Source organism: Dufourea novaeangliae, unplaced genomic scaffold, assembly GCF_001272555.1.
Source record: "Dufourea novaeangliae isolate 0120121106 unplaced genomic scaffold, ASM127255v1 scaffold439, whole genome shotgun sequence".
Classification (NCBI taxonomy): Eukaryota; Metazoa; Arthropoda; class Insecta; order Hymenoptera; family Halictidae; genus Dufourea; species Dufourea novaeangliae.
The window spans coordinates 268,338-290,840 of record NW_015374327.1 but is presented as its reverse complement, the minus strand read 5'-3'; the positions used below and the strand labels follow the sequence as shown (position 1 = coordinate 290,840).

At 38.0% G+C, this 22,503-nt stretch overlaps 2 protein-coding genes across 5 annotated transcripts; one reads left to right on the top strand and one right to left on the bottom strand.

Moving 5' to 3' along the window:
- Positions 1-580: 580 nt before the first annotated feature.
- LOC107192879 (ubiquitin-like-conjugating enzyme ATG10) lies at positions 581-3,916 on the bottom strand. The gene is made up of 5 exons (XM_015582228.1): positions 3,011-3,916; positions 1,823-1,944; positions 1,483-1,708; positions 752-920; positions 581-671 (listed from the first exon to the last, which is right to left on the bottom strand). The coding sequence occupies exons 2-5, from the start codon at positions 1,928-1,930 to the stop codon at positions 581-583; spliced, it is 594 nt and encodes a 197-aa protein (XP_015437714.1). The 5' UTR covers positions 1,931-1,944; positions 3,011-3,916.
- LOC107192942 (single-stranded DNA-binding protein 3) lies at positions 3,915-22,091 on the top strand. 4 transcript variants are annotated; one of them, XM_015582300.1, is made up of 15 exons: positions 3,915-3,927; positions 4,057-4,285; positions 5,078-5,150; positions 5,230-5,291; positions 5,370-5,454; positions 5,533-5,574; positions 5,690-5,776; positions 7,685-7,792; positions 8,546-8,620; positions 8,732-8,780; positions 9,527-9,556; positions 10,995-11,206; positions 11,362-11,532; positions 11,647-11,847; positions 19,651-19,755. In XM_015582300.1, the coding sequence occupies exons 2-15, from the start codon at positions 4,230-4,232 to the stop codon at positions 19,753-19,755; spliced, it is 1,356 nt and encodes a 451-aa protein (XP_015437786.1). In that variant the 5' UTR covers positions 3,915-3,927; positions 4,057-4,229. The 4 variants fall into 4 exon arrangements, with proteins under 4 accessions (XP_015437786.1, XP_015437789.1, XP_015437788.1 ...); XM_015582303.1 differs by lacking the exons at positions 3,915-3,927; positions 19,651-19,755 and adding an exon at positions 13,246-13,506 and having other exon boundaries at positions 3,935-4,285; XM_015582301.1 differs by lacking the exon at positions 3,915-3,927 and having other exon boundaries at positions 4,230-4,285; positions 19,651-22,091.
- Positions 22,092-22,503: the final 412 nt, after the last annotated feature.

The following is a 22,503-nucleotide window of genomic DNA, read 5'->3' as shown; positions in this document are numbered from 1 at the left end:
GGCAGAGGGAGGGGAGAAACGGGCAAGCTCAATGAACTACGGGATGTTATTGGTGGCCGCGAAGTTCAACCGGTAGAGTTGACCAATCGCGACTCGCTACTTGAGAGGAATCTCCACCAATTCTCGAGCGCATATCCACTACGCAAAGGCGGTAAATCCCAGGCGATTCTATTAAATTTTTGCCATTCCTTATCTGAATAAAGTTGTAGTACCCTCATGAGCAAACTCGGCTTCCACTAGGGGAAAAAGTGGCGTAGTGGAAGGGCCTCCTAGAATTTGGTATCGGGAATTATTGAAATTTATGCCAAATGAACATTCGATTTAACTTTTATTTCAGTACTTGAAATAAATTTACCAAGTAGTAGAAGGCCCTTATCCTACGTCACTTTTTCTCCTAGTGGAAGCCGAGTTTGCTCGTGGATGTACACGATCGAAAGTAAAAAAGTACAGGGAACGCGAGTATACAACTATTGTTAAACGAGACCCTTTTATTGATTTTCTCAAATTGTTTTTATAAATACGGTTTCCTTATATTATATGAGATCTTTTTAGGAAGCTTTTTATTCTTACGTAGCATACTTTATTTGGTTAAGTCACAGTATTCAGGTTGTAGTTTGAGATAAAGAGCAGCAGGTGCAACGGTACTGAGCCAGCTCACTAGTTTATTTTTGCTAGAGTTATATTATTAATAATATTTCACTGTACATCAGGATTTTTTTTTAATGATAACTGCTTCTGTTTCTTTAATTACCTTTTACTTGTAACTTGTAAAAGCTCTTGTGATCTGCAAGGATGTAAATGCAGAAATGGAGTGCCTAGTATGGGATGTATTCCTTGTGATAATTCCATATAATTTAAGTCTCCATGACGGACAAGTGATTGTGCTTCTTCAACAGTTACTGGATTGATGCCAGGGAAGTCTACAGAAATAAACAAATGTATGTTTATTGACATATAACTTTTTACCCGATAAATATTAAATTTTTACGATTCGATTTGTAATTGCGGAATAAAAGTGCAATGAAAATACTCATAAACATGAAAACACGCAACAACTGACGACTTAACATATTAGTGTCGTTAAAAAAAAAAAAGAAAAGGGAGAGTATTGGAACGCATGCGTAGTGGTAAAACAGAGTTCCTTTGTTTCTTGTATCTTTCCCCTTCAGTCACTTTTGTTCCCTTTGCTGGCTTCTTAGCCTAGTTCGAGATAGGCTACAATCGATGGAACAATCAGCATTATGTCGCCTGCCACTTCCAACAGACGGTACATACCAGATTAAGGTCTAGTGGTGATCAGACCGCGATTGTAATAGAAATCTCATATTTTGATGAATAGACCATGGAAAATTAACGAGTTTCACGAAATATCATTAGAAACAGTCCACGGCCTTCAAAAATGCAATTCAAGATGGCAATCGCTCGACCTTTCAAATGTTTTCATTATTTAAGAGTTTTTTTTTCAAAATAGTATACAATCACCTGACTTCCACCCATGAAAGTACAATACGGGAACACTGTAGCTCATCGACCATAATACATGATGTTCCGTAACGAATGGTTTCTCGATTGTAGATGAGGCTTCGAATGGGTCATCTTTTAACTCGAACTTTAATTCGTCGTCGACATTTGTATTTTCAAATACTGAGTAATTGGCGGGGAATAAATGCTTTCTCTGTCTGGCAACGTACGCCTCTCCAGGTATATCCTGTAAATTATGGATATATATGTAGATGGTTACTGGAACTGTTTACAGCAATTGTTCGATACATTAGTATAAGCAACGGTTAATTATTGAAAACAGATGGTAAATTTGATTCACCTTATTACCCCGAAGTTCCCATCCATCAGACATCCTGTTCGACATCTCTACAAAACTTTCAGCATTTTCGACAAATTCTTCCCACGTAATCGTCCCTGGACCATCCATCGGAATTTATACAACTGAACAAATACACTAATGTACGTATTTTAGCATATTTTTCTACCAGAAGATTTTTTGTCCACTTTTAATATAATTAACATGTATCGACCCCCCCCCCCCTCATTGCCCTAGTCAGAGAAGTCGTATCAGAGTATTTTTAAAATGAAATACCTGAAATCTTTCTGTAGAATATCAAAACATTTCGTTTATTAGGAAAGTTTATTTGAGTTATACAATTCTCATACAAACAAATTAATTTTAGTAGAATTCATCAACTACAGAACATATAGGACTACTAATCTATGATGATAAAAAGGGGAGAAAAATCATTTTAACGACAATTATGTATGATCTTTCCTGATGTAGTAGAAAGTAGTATTTCAATGTGGTTTGTGACTTTTCAGCATTTTACAACATGATCAATGATCCATTAATTCTGTGACAAAATTAAGAAAGGGGAAGCTGCACACCCGAAGGAATGGCTTGTCTCTTTTCTGCTCGACCCCTCGACGTTCAGTCAATTGTCGGCTATTTTGCATCGGCAATGTTCGGTGCTGTTCGGTTGTGTTCGGTTATCCCCGCTATCAGTATCGTGCGCCAATAGCTTGTACATATAACGTATGCGTGCTTATATATACAGATACACCACGCCATGCAGTGATCGGCATCCAATAGCACGTAGAGTTGCAATCAGGAGCGTATCTCCAATAGGTCCATTCATACCTACTTTTTCATATTTTCTCCGTAATAAATAAACCGAATAGATTCGCAGAAATCATCCAGTCGTTACAATAAAAAACTTATAGTACTACTTGATATTGAAAATAATGCAATAGTTGAACGAAAAACAAATAATAACTGCTCGATATTTTGATTTACATTAATACGAAACACAAACTCGTGGAAAGAAATCTCAATAACAAATCGCATTAGAATATGATGAATATAACGACAAAAAAAAGTATTTTCGAACCTAAGTGACTCGGACAGCAATCATCACATCGAAAATTCATAGGATCATATCATTTGGAGAAATAAAAGAAATGCTACTTGGACAACGAAGAGGGTCATTAAAAATTAACTTACGTACGGTCCTGGCGTGAAAAGTATTGGTTGCGCGCGCAGCTCTGACGAGCGGCACTCTAGAGAAGGACAGACAGCTACAAGGAGGGCGAGAGAGATAGTCGGTGGTTGGCGTTGTGTGCTGGTGGTCGTGTACGCTGTGTACGGATGGACACACGTTTCCGAGGCTCGTGCGTGTACAAACTCGAAATAAGTTACTGGTGTCGCGCGCGCGCGCGAGACCGTGTGTAAAAGCGACACCGTGCCTCGTCCTCGCTCACTACCGGATAGGTAGCTACGATAGAAAAAAAAAACACACAGAAAGTAGAAGGATACGGTGCTAAGGGGGACAGAGGAGGTGCGTCAGGCCGGCGACGTACGCGTATCAAGGATTTGGGAATCGGTGCGATATCGTGTAGAACTGAACGCCGCGAACCGAGTGTAACGACGAGGAAGGTGAAGTAGGAGCGTGCATCCGTCCGTATGTCGGACTGTCTGTCTCTTTATCTGTAATGAGGCGAGACGGGAGGGAACAGGAGTAAGGTGAAGCATGGTGAGGTAAGGTGAACGACGAGAGAGAGAGAGAGAGAGAGAGAGAGCCGAAGAGAGTGAAGTGACCGAGCGTGAGTCCAGTGAGAGGACGCGACGACGTCGCTCACGCACGAATTAGAATAGGGACGCGAGGGTGGTGTAGCCGCGGACCGGGATGATCAGTAGTGAGTAATCAGTGAAAGAACCAAGGGACAAGAGCATCGAGGAAAAGAGGAAAAACGGGTGTACGACGATACAGTGACAGGGGGGGGGGAGAGAAAGAAGAGCGCGAAGTCTGCGAACGATGACGACGCGCGTTCGTTCCGCGGTCATGCGTCCGCAATTCGCCGAGCCATGATGCGGAGTGCTGTATCTAGTATAGACTGCTGGCCGCGGCTGTGGCACGACGTGTACGTGACGTGTGTGTGACCGAAAGTTGAAACGAATTCTCGTCTTTCGGCTCGTTGCTTTCCGTTTTTTTTTCTTTCAATTTTCGGTTGAGCTGATATGTGCACGTTCCCCTTGCATTGTTCCGTCAGAGACCGATAGAGGAAAAGAGAAGAAAAAAAACGAAATAAAAATCGACGGATACATTCGATTCTTCCTTGTCCCCCGCTCCTGTGCGGGATCCCATCCGCGCTGCTGTCGGACATTCTCAGCCGGAACGAAACGGTGGTTCTGTTTACACTGGAAAAATTGACAGTCTTCGAGGATGTACGCGAAGGGGAAGGGGTCCACGGTGCCCTCGGATTCTCAAGCGAGAGAAAAGTACGTATTATCATGATCGAACAGTTTAACGTCGTGTCAGAAAGCGAAAGAAAAAAAACGTTTGCCGATTGATCGACCAGTGACTCCATTTTTTTTCCTGTACACCGAGCGTGCGTATAGAGGCATTGCTCGGTCTGAAACCGGAGAATCGGATTCATTGGATAATTACGGCCTTACCGATTATAATATTCATGGGCTTTGTGCCTCCGATGTGGAGTATTCTGCTCCTCAATGTTGACATGCATTATAACGTGGAACGGTTAAATATATATCGTTTCGAGATTTCGTGACACTTTGAAAGAACTAACACGATGCACTAATCAATTTGTTAAGTGACTTTTTTTTTTTAAATACTCCGAAATAACAATACCTCGAACCGAACACCTACGAGCGGGATGTTCACGTGAATCGAGTCGTCCACCTGTCAAACCACTCCACAACCTGCTTCTAAATTCGACTCGAACTAAATGCTATGACTCACTAGAGTCAGTTGTCTCGCGAGGCAGGCCGATTGGGCGCCATGTTTTTATCGTTTGCAAACCGAGAAGTGGCATACGCAAAATATTAGTACGATGACACTTGACGAGGCAGTGTTGTTTTCCCTATATTTTCATCTTTCTTAAAATTACGATCATATATATGGTATCATATGATATAGTTTTATACAAATAGGAAGTATCGGCCGCGACGTATGCGATCGTTTGTATTTAAAATTCATTGATAGGAATTAGTATACCAAAATTAAAGGAACTATTTGTCGTGTTTACATTGAAATAATTTTTAATATTTCAGATTAGCCTTATATGTGTATGAGTATTTATTACATGTTGGAGCACAAAAAGCAGCACAGACATTCTTATCAGAGGTAACTTCCCAATTTTTCGAAGTATGTACAACTTTTTATAAGAACAACTGTTTCTTATTATTACTACCTTGTTACACAGATACGATGGGAAAAGAATATTACTCTTGGAGAACCACCTGGATTTTTGCACTCTTGGTGGTGGTAAGCATTCTACATCAGATTGATGAAGTAATATGTAAAAAGTATTAAAATATATTAATAGTGTTGGAAATATTTTAGTGTATTCTGGGACCTATATTCTGCAGCACCCGAAAGAAGGGATTCCTGTGAACACAGCAGTGAGGCCAAAGCTTTTCATGACTATGTTAGTATATTACAATTACCATGTAAATGATAATATACTTATATAAAAGTTTCTTCTAAGAAAGTTATTTGTTGACAGGGCTTTGTGAACAGCGGTTACGGAGTTAATGGTATTGCACATGTAAGTTGAATTATATTAAAAAGAAGTGTATTATAATTCTTCTTGAAGTCGTATTGGAATATCTTTCCAAAGAATTATTATGTTTGACTGTTAAATAACTATAAGATAATTGCAGAATGCTGGTCCAGCTCCATCCCCCATAGGACAAATGCCACCCAATGATGGTATGCCTGGTGGTCCAATGTCTTCTGCATTCTTTCCAGTAAGTTACTTGTACACCTTTCTACTACTATATCTTCAACTTTCCTTCAATTTTCTTAAATTTAATTTCCACTTGTGAAACAAGAAAATATTTCAATTAGTGTAAATTTGATTTAATAATTTTTTTTTAACAATGTATTATATTCGAGTTATTAAAGTATGGAGAGAAAAAAGGATGATATTCTTGACCTTTGATTTCTTGACCATGTATAAAGTATTCTGATGTACTATACGTTATAATGAATGTATTAATGTTTAAATTTTTAAACTGTGTGTACATCATATGTGTATGTATATGAAGCAAAGAGCAAGGAAATGAATGAATTCTTCGAATAGGTTTTTGTTGTGCACAATGTACAACTGTTTTAAATCTATTCCCTAGGAGTACGTACACAAGGATGACAATTTTGTGTACACATTAATTCCTTTAATATTTGTCCATTAACAGGTACAAAAATGAAAGGAATTTGAATGAAGGAATTGAACATGTTGATTGTATATAGACACGTCATCAGTATTCATATGTATATACATAAATATGTATAAATATCTGTTATCATTGTTATGCCTAGTTACAATTCTCATTCATCATAATTCTGCACTTGATTCAAAGCGTATGATATTTTTCAAACGTATTACGAGCAGCATATATTCTTGCAAATTTAAAAATTATTAATGACAGTAATATATAATTCATACAATCTGTGACACATATTCATGCTGTTCAATTAGTATTGATATTATTATACTTATATATAGCAACAAATACCACTTGTTATTGTTATAAGAAGAGGACATATTGTGCTACTTATTTATGAGAGGTCTACCCTGTCATGAAACATCACACACACACTTCCAGTTCCAATTGTTTCATAAGTTTCGAAAAGAATACACAATGTACTTTAGTTTTGAAACAAGTGTATGCTCAAATAAGATTCTCATGCCATGCTTGTCTACACTGTATCTATGTACTTATTTTCTATCTGCTACATATCTAACACTTGTATGTGCGTTCCTTTACTATTTTCACTCTATAACCTCCTCTCTGCATAAATCAGGCATCAGAAGTATATCAGAAAAGATTTGTATATATGTTAGAAAATAGTTTTAGCTCCGATACTTTGGTACAGTAGGTATACAAGTTTACAATGTTCTACCTTGGGCTGACTTATTATTCATGCTAGAACTTCGAAACAATCGTTTGACTTCGTTGACTGTTGATTGTATTATTTAACGAAACATTTACAAAATATGTTTGTTGTTTTCATTTTAGGATAATAGTTGTATAGTGTCATACTTTCTTCTTTTTACTAAGTATATAAGATGAATGTACAATTACTCTGACAATTTACGAATTTCATACATAAAAAGCATGTATCAATTCTCAGGACAATTACATCTAAAACAGATAGTACATTTCTTCTAAATGAAAACTTTTAGTGCTGCAAAGAGACTGAATGTCAGCTAAGGTTGCATTTTTTACAAATATTTGGTATGTTAATATAAAAATCTGCTTAGAGAACAGCCTAGTGTTTGATACGAAAACATTTGAAGGTAACACTTGCGATAACAAAATGCAAGGTACTAGAGACACAAAATTATTACGGTACAAAATACGGATATTACATATATGAAGAGGAAAGTGAAAATTGTATGTTACAATCTATATACACTATGTAGATCGTATAGATTGTAACAGCGTGACTAAAACACAGTACTGTAAATTTGATCCAGTTAAAAAAAGTTATTTACAACGTTGTATAAAAATCATTTTCATAATTATTACTTTTAGACTTTTTAAGGTGCTGTCCGACATAGTATTAACACAATCATACCCAAGCCTTCTAGTCTAGCTGTTGCCTGGATCGCAGTGTTGCTACATGTCTGTCGTTTGCGTTGCTTGTTGCAGAACAACTCGACAATGCGACCATCTCCGCCCACACACCCCTCATCACAGCCATCCCCCCAGCACCCCCAGCCACCCCCGCCCCCACACTCGCAGATGATGTCCACTCAGGTAAGCATCATTCGACACATACACTGTCACTCATGAAGAATCACTTTGTCCACTTTCATTACACCAGATCATTGTGTACCTATGACTATTTTCATTGAAGTTGCTTCTCCCTCCTCTCAGAGTCACTTCTGTTCTACGTTTTTCAGCTTGTGTTTTTTATATCCGATAGAACATTCGAGTAGATTCATTAATGGGTGCTTCGACAGACATAGCTGAACAGTTATATGTAGTTGCTGGAAAGACAACTTGTCTATACTGTCATGAAATGAGAGTACAACAATAGTTCGTTATATTGTATTTACTGTGTGTTAAAAAAATATCACTGTTGTGCTTGTATAGTTGCAACGAAAGCACAGTAGTAACGAAACATCTGTATGCTAAGGTAAGGTGTAAAAATCTTGGTGTAATGTCATAAGATTCCGAGAGACGATAATTGCCAGTTTTGTTGTACTAACTTGTTTTAAGGTAAGATTCTTAATTCACCTTGACCTGTTCTTTGTTGAATATGGACCCTAATTGTTTGTAATCCTATTTGCACATCGATATATCAGACATGCATAAAGTGCACTCTGATGATTCTTATCAGAGTGCAAACATTATATATCCTAACATGCGATCGATTGCTTATTGTGGCTGCCTGGTGTGTGAGTTTTGCGATGTACAATAGCTGTGATTTGTGACTGATGTTTTTACCTATGCGACAGTCTTGATAGTTTTTAGTTATTTAACATATATATTTCTGCTTTGTTACAGTTCATGGGCCCCCGATATCCTCCTGGACCAAGACCTGGAGTACGTATGCCACAAATGGGAAATGACTTCAATGGAGTATGTATTCTTGTCTTCTATAACATATTCTTTAAATGAATATATTCACTGTACAGCATCTATGGTCCAAGTTCAATAACTTATACATCTCTGTTTTTTTGTTTGTTTTAGCCACCTGGACAACCAATGATGCCAAACAGTATGGATCCAACTAGACAAGGTAAGAGCTCACTTTTATGCTAGATTCACATTGATTTTTTTTTCTGGTATTGACGATAATTGCGAGAGGAGAATGGCATAGACGCATGCATACCAAAAACCACACAGCAATAAATAAATCAGTAATTATTGAAAGTGGATTGGATTGCTGTGATGTGGAGTGGATTGGTTTTTGAATTGTCTAGTTACATGCAGTGGTGTAGTATTTCAGTTGAACAACTATTATTAATACTTCAGACTTTATGCTATTCATTATACAAACACACGAGTATGTATATTTCTGTTATTTTTTCTGTACAAGCAGTTAAACATATGAACAACGGTATTTCAAAGTTCATTTGATTGAATGCGTTAATAATATGGGCGGAAGTATAGATGATATCTTAATATTTCGTCGGTGAAAAAAAAGTTTGTTCCTGAAAATATCATGTAACATCATTTTAAAATATATTTATATGTTATTAGACGTATTTTAAGAAATTCAAGTACATAATTTTGGTATTTCTACATTTTTAGTCGCACGTCTCATTGTATTTTACTAAATGAGTTCAATAATCGTTTCCAATGTGAATACATATTTCAATAAAAAGTGTATAAAAATTAGTACTTGTATGTAATAACATATTTTCACACTTATAAAGTATTTACAACTATATTGACTATGCGACCGCAAAGTAACTAGACCTTACCGCCATCAACCTGACCTTACCTACCTGCCGTACTAATGTGTGCTCTTGTGTTCCTCAGGCGAAGCTGGAGAATTTGTAGGGTGGCAAGGTAGGAAGCAACCCAGCAACCAAATCACACTCACATGACTTAGTCAAGCCTAACTTTTTATTTTTCTCTCCTGCTCGTTTTCAAATTTCTTTTTGTTCTCACTTTCATGAATAATTGCACTAGCTTAGTCTCTGTGTATAAATACTTGCTCATCCGATCTTGCATCCAGTATGCCACTCGTGATTTTCTGAACCGAATAAATATTATTGCTTCTACTTTATGAGAACAACATTCTCCATGTCAGATAAGAATTCACACTTTCGCAATATTAAGTGATCCAATATATACGAACAGTGAAAATGCGTTAGCCCGGAGCAAAAAAAAAATGAAGTTTTTAAGTATACATAATACGTTGTGTCTAATACTTGTGTTTCACTAAACAATATTGTGCCTAACCAACGTTTCTGTAATTATCAATCGCTCTAGTACAAACTAAATATTCACAAAATCAGTGTCTAATTACATAAACATACATAATTAATGCAATACATTTGAATTCTAGTGACATTAAATTACATCGCAGTTCAAAGTTGTTTTATTTTAAATTGATAAATTATAAGAATATAAACTTCCACCAAAAGGGTCATATGACAATGTCATGTGAATAATTCTGGTCCTTGTTAGTTAAATGTAGATGTTGCTGTACGATAATACAGTCTGTTCTATTTAAATCTGAACCCCAGAGTGTATTAAGTCACACTTTTCAAACTTTAGAGGAGAGCAAATCAAAGGAACGAAAACCTTGTAACCGATTTAAGACAAGTCTCTGTATGTAGAAATGGTAAACTTTACATTAATTCCACTGTTTGATGAACATTACACTGTTTTAAGAATATGAACTTAATATCATTTTTAAGCTACTATTCCTATATTAAAAACTAGACGACTTAGAACGAAATAATTTTTACCATCGGAACGAGTGAAATATTCGATACAGGAAACATGTAAAATGTTAATTTTATGAAAAAATGGACTGAATACAATTTGGCTCTGGGGTCCAGAAATAAGTATTAGCTGAATAAGCATCTTGTTTGTCATGTATTTGGTACACATTATTCTATCTTTTGTCTATTATCAATTTCAAGCTGAGAGATTTGCAAAATGTTTGGTAGTGCTGTTTTCATCCTTCGCATGAGCTTCTTACTTGATTCATTTATATGTAGACGCAATTACCAATTCAGCATGCCATCCACTCGCTTTACTACGTATCCGACTTCGGCAAAGCATGAGTTGAACTTTGATGTGTTAGAAAAAAGAAGAAGAGTATAAACGCTCCTCTTTTACACTTTACAAAAGTAATACAGAATATTCTAGTCTTACATGATTTGCCGTTAGTCCAAAGATTCACGATTATAGTTTAGAATTAACATGGACTTAGAACAATATTAATATTTGTACGTTTATGATTCAATATATCAAAGAATGTTTTTGTTGCTAGCCCCACCAGGCATGAACCCAATGAACCCAAGGATGAATCCCCCGAGAGGACCTGGAATGGGTCCAATGGGACCTGGAAGTTACGGGCCAGGAATAAGAGGACCACCACCTAACAGTACTCTAGGTCCTGGAGGACCAGGTGGTCCTGGAATGCCACCGATGAGTATGGCTGGGCCAGGCGGCCGACAACAATGGCAACCCAACACATCTACGGTATGCACATTTCGATTTTTAAGTGAAATAACTACACTACAATAAAAGTACACCTTCATGTTCGGTCTCTATACATTTATAGAATGTTTTTATTTAAATAATTAACTGTGGTTAATTTAGGTTTGTAACAGAAAATTTGTTTTGTGTATTTTTAGCCAATGAATTATTCATCGTCATCTCCGGGTAATTACGGAGGACCACCAGGATCAACTGGTCCTCCAGGGCCAGGTACACCAATTATGCCTAGTCCGCAGGACAGTAGTAATAGCGGTGGCGAAAACATGTATACCATGATGAAACCTGTACCTGGAGGAAATATGCCTGGTGTAAGTACATCTCACTTAATTATCAGTTTTAATTTATCGGTTAAACTAATGATTGTTTTGTTAATATTGCAACGATGATTATTCTTTGTATAATGACTCCTCCGATTTTATCAGGACTTTCCAATGAGTGGTGGACCAGAAGGTGGTCCAATGGGTCCCATGGGACCAAACACAATGGGTCCTGTTCTAAACGGTGATGGTCTTGATGGAATGAAAAACAGTCCAGCTAACGGAGGCCCTGGAACACCTCGAGAAGATAGTGGAAGTGGAATGGGTGACTATAATCTGGGTGGTTTCGGAGGTCCTGGAGAAAATGTAAGTATTCGTAGGTTCTGTAACAATTTCCTATGTTAGTCACTCGACGTGTTAGTATGAACTTATATGTAACAATTACTTCTCTGACATGTTGTTATGATTATATTACATATACAGTTCTCCGAATATTGTTTAGTTTTAATATCTCCTTACCCGTGTGCAATCGTATGTTTGAAGGGTTAAATTATCAATTCGTATAGAGTACATGTTGCTTTCAAATTGGTTGAAAACATATAAGTCCATATTATAACTTATCTTTCTTCTAATTATCCAGCAATTAACAGATTCAGGTGCTTTCGTCAATACGACAAATACTTATTCCATTAAAATAATTTGGGTGTTATTATAATTAGAGGGTTTATCCTCCAGCTTACTTCAACAACCTGATTAATGCTTATTTATAGTATAAATATTTTATCAGATCTTGATGTCCTATTTAATTACATAGGCTTCCCAGGACATTTAATTTAGATTACCTACTAGCATCTAATATTGTTATAACTGGCTCAGTTGTGTCTATCATCATACTAACAGTATGACTAATGATTCAAGTATGAAGTGGGTCTAAAAATCGACTGTTTTATTTCTTCTTTGAGTCAATTTAATTAAGAAACATTTGAAAATTATAAAGAAGTTGTAATATACTAACTACAATATACTGTAATTCTGAAACACTCGTAGAAATTTAAAAGTAATAAAATCTCAAATAACATTCTCCTCATTCAATAGTTCAACTCTACTTTTTTACTTTTGGAAAAAACCTTGGGACTTTTATACCCACTTTGTATATAAAAACAAATTGTGGATCAACTTCCATACAAAAATATGCAAGATATTTCATAAGGTGTATCGTATATAACAGTGAAGAGATTCTCATATCAAGATGATTTTTGGTATAATAGTAACAGTAACTACAAAGTTTGTTATTATATTTATTATCTCGCCACTAATGCTCTATTAAAAAAACAAAATAATATAATATTCTTTCAATATGTATCTAGGCGTTTTCAAACATTTGAAATTCTTAAGATTCAACAATATAGTATCAGCAAAGAGTATAAAGGTTGATGTGCGCAGTCGAGGTTTCAGTTGTTCGTCAATTTATTGAATCGGTAATTGTCCAAGGTGTGAAATCAAAAGTCGTCTCGGCTTTGACTGAACAATTTCTTCTTTGTTCGCATGCGGTACGCTTTATGGGATGCTGTGCTGTAATAATATCATGCATATAAAATTGATTTCTTTAACGAGCGCGCGCACAACTGTATTCTTTATAATTATTTTTAAAAAAATTTTATTTTTTGTTCACTTTTACGTTGATTACTTCGGATTGTGAGTAGGATCTTGAATCAAAAGTTATAATGTGTAATCTCGCACATGCGCCTTCTGTATTCCCGACAGTTTTTTTAAAAAGTCAAGTCGCCTTGGATCCAGCCCGAGTTCATAGATGCCGTAGATTTCCCGGTTAATCACGCAATATGGAAAAGGATCATACGCGCGAACGCTGACGTTTGACGTCACGTGGTACACACCGCGTTCGTAAAATGTTTCGTCAATGGCTCAAGCATGATTATCGCTCGTGGCAAGATACGTAGAGAATGAAAGAGAGAAAAGCAAAAGAAAAAGAAAAGAAACGAACAGAACGTTCGTGGCAACGCATATCCCGACGTACGTTCGTTGATTAATCGTTCGTAATCAATTAGGTTAGCATTTAAGTGCTCATTACACTGTTATTATGAAACTATGATACTCGAATCATCACAGAATACACTATATAAATTTTGAAAGTATATATATATATATATATATTTGTTGTATATATATGCTTAGTTAAATACTCACAAGGTTGCAGACTAGGATTTTACTATTATTCTTTTTGGATTTTTTTTTTAATTTGTTTATATCTATATTCATACTTCATTACTGACAGTACGATGTCTTTTTTTTTATCGACACCGTGTCAACGCCAACATCTATTATATTTATTTGAACATTAGCTTGTAAGCAAAGGTGCCTGAAAAACACAAACTACTGTGATTATCAATCGCATAATTGTTAATCGATTTCTAATTCTTCTTTCTATCCTACATTTTCTCTTCTTTTTATCGTTTATTTTAACTGTTTTATCTCGTGATTGCTCCGCTGGTTTGCCGGCTAGCAACTCTGGCTTATTTTTCATCCCATTATAGAGTTAGGCCTTTGAGCAGTATTAGGTTAGAAAAAAGTATAGGTTATATGGTCACGACAGGTAAGAGACAATGGTTGTTGAATAGAGAAAGAAAAAAAGTTTTAATCGGACGATGAGAGATTCTTTTGTGGAATACCATTTAAGGTATTTTCGAGTTATATGCAACTTTTTTTGCTTTTTTAAATGTTCCTTTATAATGTCGATACGAATATGCGCATTAAACTCGCCTGATCGTATGAGTCAGATTCAGATTTCTTTTTCAATCAATTCACGAAACTCTGTAATGAGGTGATTAAATTAGCCGAACAAATAAACGGAGTCCCTACACTCTTTGCTCAGACTTCAATATATTGCTAAGAGCAAGTTTGTGTACCATCTGTTCACAGCCATTGACGTCGCAATATCTCGCGCGTACGTTTGGTTAGAATGGCCTACAATTAACGTTCGTAATTATTTTTCTTAGCACTTTCTCGTGAAAAAAAAAGAAAACGTACGGTACCCTCGAGATGCATTGTCCCTAATTTCCGTAACTCTAGTCACACGATTGCTCGATCCGAAGGCTTTCGAATCTAATCTAAAAGTGTTGGTTCTGAACCGAACTTGACTGCATTATTGTAAGTTTGCCTGCGATAGTTTACGGGTTTTATTTCACATCACTATTAAAAAAAAAAAAAAAAAAAACGATCCTATCATTTCAAAGTTCCTATTAGAAATTAGTTCGAATGAATATACGCACGAGACAAAAATTGCATTAAAAATCATGACAAGCAACAACGTTCTTCCGTTTAGTTCGACCCTGTGTTTCGATAGTACAATACTTCCCATCCAGAGAAAACAACAACACTTTCTATTGACTTGAAACTTTGTTTAACCACACCGCGGAGTATTGCGACGCGAATGGTTCCTACGATTGACTTAACGAAAAAATACGAGTACTTGACGAAGAGGAAAATATATATATATAGGAAATGTTATATATATAACGTACATATTACAGCAACACGCTATATATATAATGATTAATATTTTTATATGGAATAAGAGTCGTAGACGGTGTAAGTACTGAACCTAACTGAACGAGTGTAACAGAGACAAAGAGAAAGCAAAATAAAAATAAAATACGGAGAAATGGAGAAATATCGTGCGAACCTCCCGGAATCCATCCGTCCGTAGTGGTTATAGGTCAGTACCGGACTATGCTGTGCTGCTGTTAGTTGTGCTTAAATTAATTTAAAACATTAAAACTATTGATATATATATATATACATATATGTAAAGATAGAAGAGGAGAGAGAGAGAGAGAGAGAGATCGAACGAGAGAGAGTGAGAAAGATCGAACGAGAAAGGGGGGTGGGAGGGAGAGAGAACGCCATTGCGAGTGCATGCTCTGAGAGCACCGGCAAGACCAATGACAGTCTCGAGAACGAACAAAGTCAAACCTATTAAAAGAAAAAGCACGTTGTGACTTCTCGAGAGGAATTAATTTCGGTACTACACATGTGCCACGTCTGATTACCCCCCGCTCTTTGTTATCTTTAATTTACATACGTAAATATACGTTTGTCTTTCTAGTATTAGGGATACATTTTCATTTAATATTTTGTGGTACAACTAGAACTTGTAAAACTGATCGTAGACTGACGTGTGAACACGGCTTCCGCTAGGGGAAAAAGTGAGGTTAGCGAAGAGCCTCCTACTATTTAGTTTTGGGAGTTACTGAAATTTCTACCAAATTAACATTCGGTTTAACATTTATTTCAGTACGTGAAATAAATTTACTAAGTGGTAGGAGACTTTTCTTTCACTGGGGGAAAAAGTGGCGTAAGAGAACGGCCTCGTACGACTTGGTAAATTTATTTCAAGTACTGAAATAAATGTTAAATCGAATGTTAATTTGGCATAAATTTCAGTAATTCTCGATGCCAAATTTTAGGAGATCCTTCTCCAACGCCACTTTTTCCCCTAGCGGAAACCGAGTTTGCTCGTAGGGTACAAGGGACAGCGATACACACACGTATATTCGTGCTAGGTAGTAACCAGAGAGGAAGTTACTGTGCGAATTTCGCTGTTTTCCGTGCTTATGATTAATCACTTAAAAGCTTTCGCGACATGTTAAAGGACATGCATATATACATACACATACCACACACGTACATGCATACATTTAACATAGAGATGTAGAGATATGAGAAATGCGCGGTAAACTAGTCGGACGATATACATTTTGCTACTTCTTTTGCTGAATGAACCCAGCCTCATTGCCTTTGACACGAGAAGACTGTTAGTTTTCAATAACTTTGTGTAACTCCGCTAAAAGAAAGTGAATGCTTGCCGTTGTTCCGGAGTATTCACCGTGCCAACATTAGTGCGTATATACCTTTAATCGGGGAAAAGGAAGCACACACGTATATACACATTTTATCAATCATCACACAACGAACGCACCACATAAAACATATATATATATACATATACGTTCACCATGAAAGTGAGGGGGCGGAGGGGGAGGGGAGGAAGAATAGTAAAACTTCGGCTTGTACTAACTTAACAGAGTAATTAATCGGTGTGACATCGTCGACGTGTAGATGTCTTTTCTAAGTGGATAAAAGAAATAATACATGCTACGTATATAATGGGATCTATGTAACTTCTCTCAGAGTACGAAGAGAAAAAAAAACGTTCATCGCGTGGGAAAAGAGGAAAAAGGAACGAAAATTATCGCGACAGCGCGGGCGTCGGACAGATTCGTATATAGAGATTATAAAGATGGACTTGATGTAAACAATAATGGCGGTTCGACTGGTCGCGCACGCGCGCGCGTGTTTCGATTCTAAATTGGTCCATGGGTTGTCTATGTTTAGGTAGGACCGTATCATGTGGTGGACTATTTTCTCGGTTTTTGTGGAATAGAAACATCACGCTCGTTCCTATCTCACACTCTGGAATGTTTTTCGATACTTCGCTAAATTCTTACGTTCGAATAGGCTCTCTTCGTCTCTAACGGCCATGCACGAGAACGTCGTCGTGGCTTTGTTCATATCAGATCCATCTTTAATGTGACGGAATAATAGAATTTTTATTGTTGTTACTTCTTGTAACCACGACTCGTCATCCGTTGCCATCACGTTGTGTCGTGCGCGCGCACGCTGTCGTCCACGAAAGAGTAACATCTCGAGGTAGTCCGAGAGAGAGTGAGAGAGAGAAAGGGAGCGAGAGAGAGAGAGAGAGAGAGAGAGAAAGAAAGAAAGAGAGCGTGCTTCGTTCCTGTATCTTGCGTGTGAGGCGCGCCATATTGGGTACATTTAACGCCGATACTTACTTTTAACGTACACGGCCCCACGTTGTAAGCCACACAAGTGAAACGGCGATAATAACATTTTACATTATTAATATATGCCTAAGCCAGGGGAGATCGAGACAATAAATGTAAACCTGTTACACTGAGAAATACTGCGTTTTTCTTTTTTATTTGCTATTTACATTGAATCCGCAGCAGGGTGCTGGCTATTAGAATGTTTTATATATAACTATCTGTTTCCATGCACTTTGTTTTACATACGAGAAAGAGAGAAAAAAAACTTCACTCACGTCCGGAACACATTTTTTTCCTGGTAATCACATGTCACTTGTGTTTCACATTGTCGCGCGTTGTGTCCGCTAACCGATCGTGTGAACAGATACAATGTTTTCGTTCGATCGCCTAACTAGCCCGATAATCGAGAATTCGAGGCGTTGTTTCACCTTCGATACGTGGGAGAGGGACTAAAAATCTTGAAACGCAACTTTGGTGATTGTTATTCGTTTCTTTCTTTCGATTCTTTGTTTAATTTTTTCCTTTTATTTGTTTATTTATATATATATATATTTTTTTTTGTTTCTTCTCAATTATAAATATCACATGCTAAACACGTGGAATGCTTTAACACGATACACCGCAAAATAATACAATCCTGTGCAATCATTGTTCTAATATCACGAAAGGAATTACCATCTAACCGTCTCATTGCTCATTGCTTTTGAAACGAGAATTCATGTGTATGATTAAAGTACCTATTCTTTTTAACCTTGCTTCTGTAAGATATATATGACGTGTACGTCTCTATGAGTTGCCACTAACAATTAAAACACATGCTTAAGAAACAAACGATTATTTCGAAGCTTTTAACGCATCGAGGTGCACGTACTCACGAGGGGAAATTTAGGATCTTGTTTCCAGTCGACTCCGATTCCCGTTCAGTATCGAATCACGCAGTGTTGAGATATATACACGAGCACACATTACGTGTGTATACATATATATAATAATAATAATAATAATAATAATAATAATAATAATAATAATTTTAACGTGGAACATACTGTGGAACACAATGTTTGTGATATACTTTACGGTCGTAAACCAATGAGATTACTTTCGACACTTTGAAGGTCACTTCCGGTGTTGTTCGTACGAAAGTACACCCACTTACATTAGAGACACGAAAGTAAACCGAAAACAAACAAAAAAAAACAGTGAAATCTGATAGCTGTATATAGTACTAGCCTGTACTGACCTGTAGCACATGGATGCGTGAGCGCAAAGCGATTGGTGGATTGCGAGATCGTATTGAGACACGATTCAGACGAGTAAAAAAAAAAGCTAACTGTGCAAAGAAAGGGAAAAAAGTCTTTAAAGAACGAGTTTAAAAAAAAAAAAAAAGAGTAGCGAATAAGGGATGACACGTCGAGTTTCTCTATTTATAACTTTTTTTCATATAACTCTAAAATAGTATACAATTTCCGATTGTCGTTCGGCTCGGTGAGGTGTGCGTGAGTGGTGCTTCACTTTTTTCACATAACGTCCATGTGTTGTGGGTCAGAGCGCCCTGGAAAAGTGGGACCATATTTCTACTCCACACGCGCGGTTTCCTTGATCGAACCGTTTCTTCGCTCCTCCCCCAAGTTCTTTCGTATCCTCTATTCTCTTTTTTTTTTTTTCAATTTTTTTTATCGTTTTGTTTCACGAGCCCAGCCCCTTCACGACGCACCGTCACCGCGCTGCGCTAATTATGTATTACGCAGCACGTCAGCGTTTTCTTGCCCAAAATATTCACTCGGGACCAGCGAACTGTAATCAATCTCTCCTTTGACAATCCAACGCGAATATATTCCCTCCTTCCTGGTGCCACTGGGTTCAATTCTACACTCGGGGAGAAAAGTGTATTAATATCGCCAATCAGTCAAGGTGAGATCCCCGATTGTAAATTCCCCAGACGAGGATTCCCACTAGTAATTCCCCGTTCAAGAGTCATATAGCGTGTATCTAACGATCGAGACGTGCGTTTTTTTTTTGTTTTTTTTTTTTATCGAAACGTGGATCCGAATTTAGGGGGTGGGGGAGGAGGTTTTTATGAAGAAATCTTGTCGTGGAAAATGTTACTGTCGTTTTCAGTGTATTTTTAGCCAACACCTAACTAGGAAAAAAAGACGCTTGTCTCGATCGTCGTTGTTCCTTTTGTCAGCTCGCTGGTGAAAAATGCGGAAAGCAGAAAGAAATGAAAATGGGCAAGGTATCGCCTGATGGTGGGCTTGTGCCTAACCTTTTACTTGTAACCGGCCTGGTGTTGGTTGATTCACAGGATCAGACCGAGTCAGCGGCCATACTCAAGATCAAGGAGAGCATGCAGGAGGAGGCGAAGAGGTTTGAAAAGGATTCAGATCACCCCGATTATTTCATACAGTAACTCTCCACGAATCATATAAAAGGGCTTTTTGAGACCAAACTAACCTCCTGAGAGGGCGATTCGCAAAGAAAAAAAAAACGAACACCACCCTATCTTCTTCCTTTACCCAGTATTCCTCGCTGCACTTGTACTCCACGATACCAATCTATTCCCCCTCTTTTCTCCCCACCCGAACCCTACTTTGAAGAGAGATGTTGAAAAGTACGTTGAACGAATCGAAGAAAGAGAGAAGGAGAGTGTGTGTGTGTGTGTGTGAGAGCGAGAGAGAAAGAGAGAGAAAGAGTCAAGCTTGATAAGAAAAGAGCGGAAGGGACAGTGATCGGAGAGAAAGTCTTTTTTTCCTCCCTCTGCGAAGTAAGGGAGGAGGCCTCGTCCATGAATTTTCATCCGATTCGGATACGGAAAGGACATACCATTAAAGTAAGAGTTATCAGATCTTTTTATAGAGCATTGTTTTTCAAGCAACATTTTTCGCGTTGACGTACATTCTTCTAAGACAGCTGTATGTACACATGAAATACACACAGGACACACATACACACACACACACACACGATCATCTCGGATCGTCGTTGATCGATGACCTTTGTTTACGTGTAGCGACGAAAAGTGGTGGGGCTCGAGAACGTTTCCAAATCGCTTCGAACGTTGATCGAAAGTACGGGGGAAAGAAAAAGAAAAGAGAGATATATTTACGTGTCTGTAATAAAGCTCCGAGAATCTACGCGAATCTCGATAGATCGATGCTCCAGGAATCGAGTTACGACCGACATAAATCGAGAAGTGTCCGCGTAATTGGCTGAGTCACGTGAGCGTTCTCAATTCGACGTCGTAGTTTGTTTGTTTTTTTTTTCTTTTTTCTTTACCATTGAACGGTAATCGTTTTTCAACCGTTTCTCCGCAACTCCTTGGTCTCCTACTCTCTTAGGAATCGCAATTTTGTTTCCTAAGTGCTTCCTTATTGGCACTAAGTTGAAAGAAAACGGTATATTTTTTCTACACTTCGGAAAGTATTGCTTCAGCAAGTATACAATAGCGTGATATTTTTCACCGAGAGTAGCAGTCCCCTCTCCCCCTCCCCTTCATTTATATATATATATATTGACGCCCGTTTCGCGGCAACGCGAAATATCATCGATTTCCTCGATCGTCCGTGGAGATAGGCGTGCGAAGTTGTGTAGAATAGTGAATTACGAAGCTATCCTGACTGTGATAAGACAAATCTAACGCAGAAAGTGGTGAATTTCGGTATCGCGAGATCGTAAGAAAATTTTAAGGTTATTTCTGCACACGGAACAGAGCACCGGCCGTTCGTTTACTACTTAATTTTCACTACACATTCGACAGAGCAAACATCAAAAAATTGTCCTCGCTGTGTGTGGTTGTTCCATCGAATATTATTACAAGAGTCTTGATTCCGATGAAAGTATATCGATCCCATCGACGAAACGAGATTTTCGATGTTTCCGGCGATGAACGATCGAAATTTTTCGCGCGTGCCTTTCATAGAACCACTCGAAAATCGCGGGATCGATCGATAAACAGAAGAAAAGCCGGCCCCCGCCCTCGAAACTGGTTCGAGATTCTTCTTATAATGGAAACTTGTCGTTCTCTGGTAGAAAGCAATTCGAACTCGGGGACAGGTGGCTCGTGGATCGGTCGAAACGTCTCCATTCGACGGCGCGTAATCTTTCTATTGATATCTATTTCTGTAATTTCATTTTTATTACCAAGGACGCCACTCGAACGGTCGATCGACATCCCGCGCAAAGTTTGTACGTCAACGGAACGATTTTGCGAGCATCGGTAGCATAATATTTATGCTCGTGTCGTAATCGTCGTTTCTGGCATCATTCTACGATCAATATTGTCGGTTTTTCCTTCCGAGAATGCAGCAGCTCGTAGCATAAATATCTTCCACGAACTTCTAACCTAACCGAATGATCCTCCCCCTCCCAGGAGAGCGCAACGTCTTCGTGTATTTCTTTCCGTTAATATGACGCGGCTCTATTTTAAAGTAGTACCGATAGATGCCAGTATAGAATCAACGAACGGTATGAACACACGTCGATAACTGTCGCGGTGCGAAAAAACCGGGTTCTTTATTTATTTACGAGAGGACGCGCGTCGACCGAGACGAGCTTCGGGGGATACGCGTATCTCCCCTGTGTTGTGTCTCTACGGGACGGTACAAGAAAGAAAACAGTAAACTCTTAATAATTAACGGAACGTCGAGTGAAAATCAGTGACGATGTGTCGTTTGTCAGAATCGTGTGTTTTTCAATAGACCTCGCCAAGGGCATTTGTTAACGGCGTTCGAAGTGTTACGTTCTCCTTATAATACCCCCCCCCCCCCCCCCGTGATAACGTTGATTTATGATTTTAATATCGCGATGTGTGGATACACACAGACACACACACGCACTCGGTTTATGTTTGAGTTGACTCGCAGGAACACGAGAATTAGTTAGTTACACAACCTGTGTCCGAAGAACGAGAGGAACTGTGCGAAGTGGTTCTGATCGCGTTATATCTAGGGCTATTAACCTGATCAGGGTACCCGAAAGTGACCACGCGACGTGTTGCCTCAGATGGGCGAGGTGTGTTCGAGGACCGTATATCGTTGAAGGTATCTTCGGTGAAAATCAGTAGGATCCTGCCGTAAATTGGAGTAACGTCGAATACCGTGATGTCCAAGGTATGCGTTAACAGATATGTAGATCAGTTTCATGGAATAATTCTATGAGA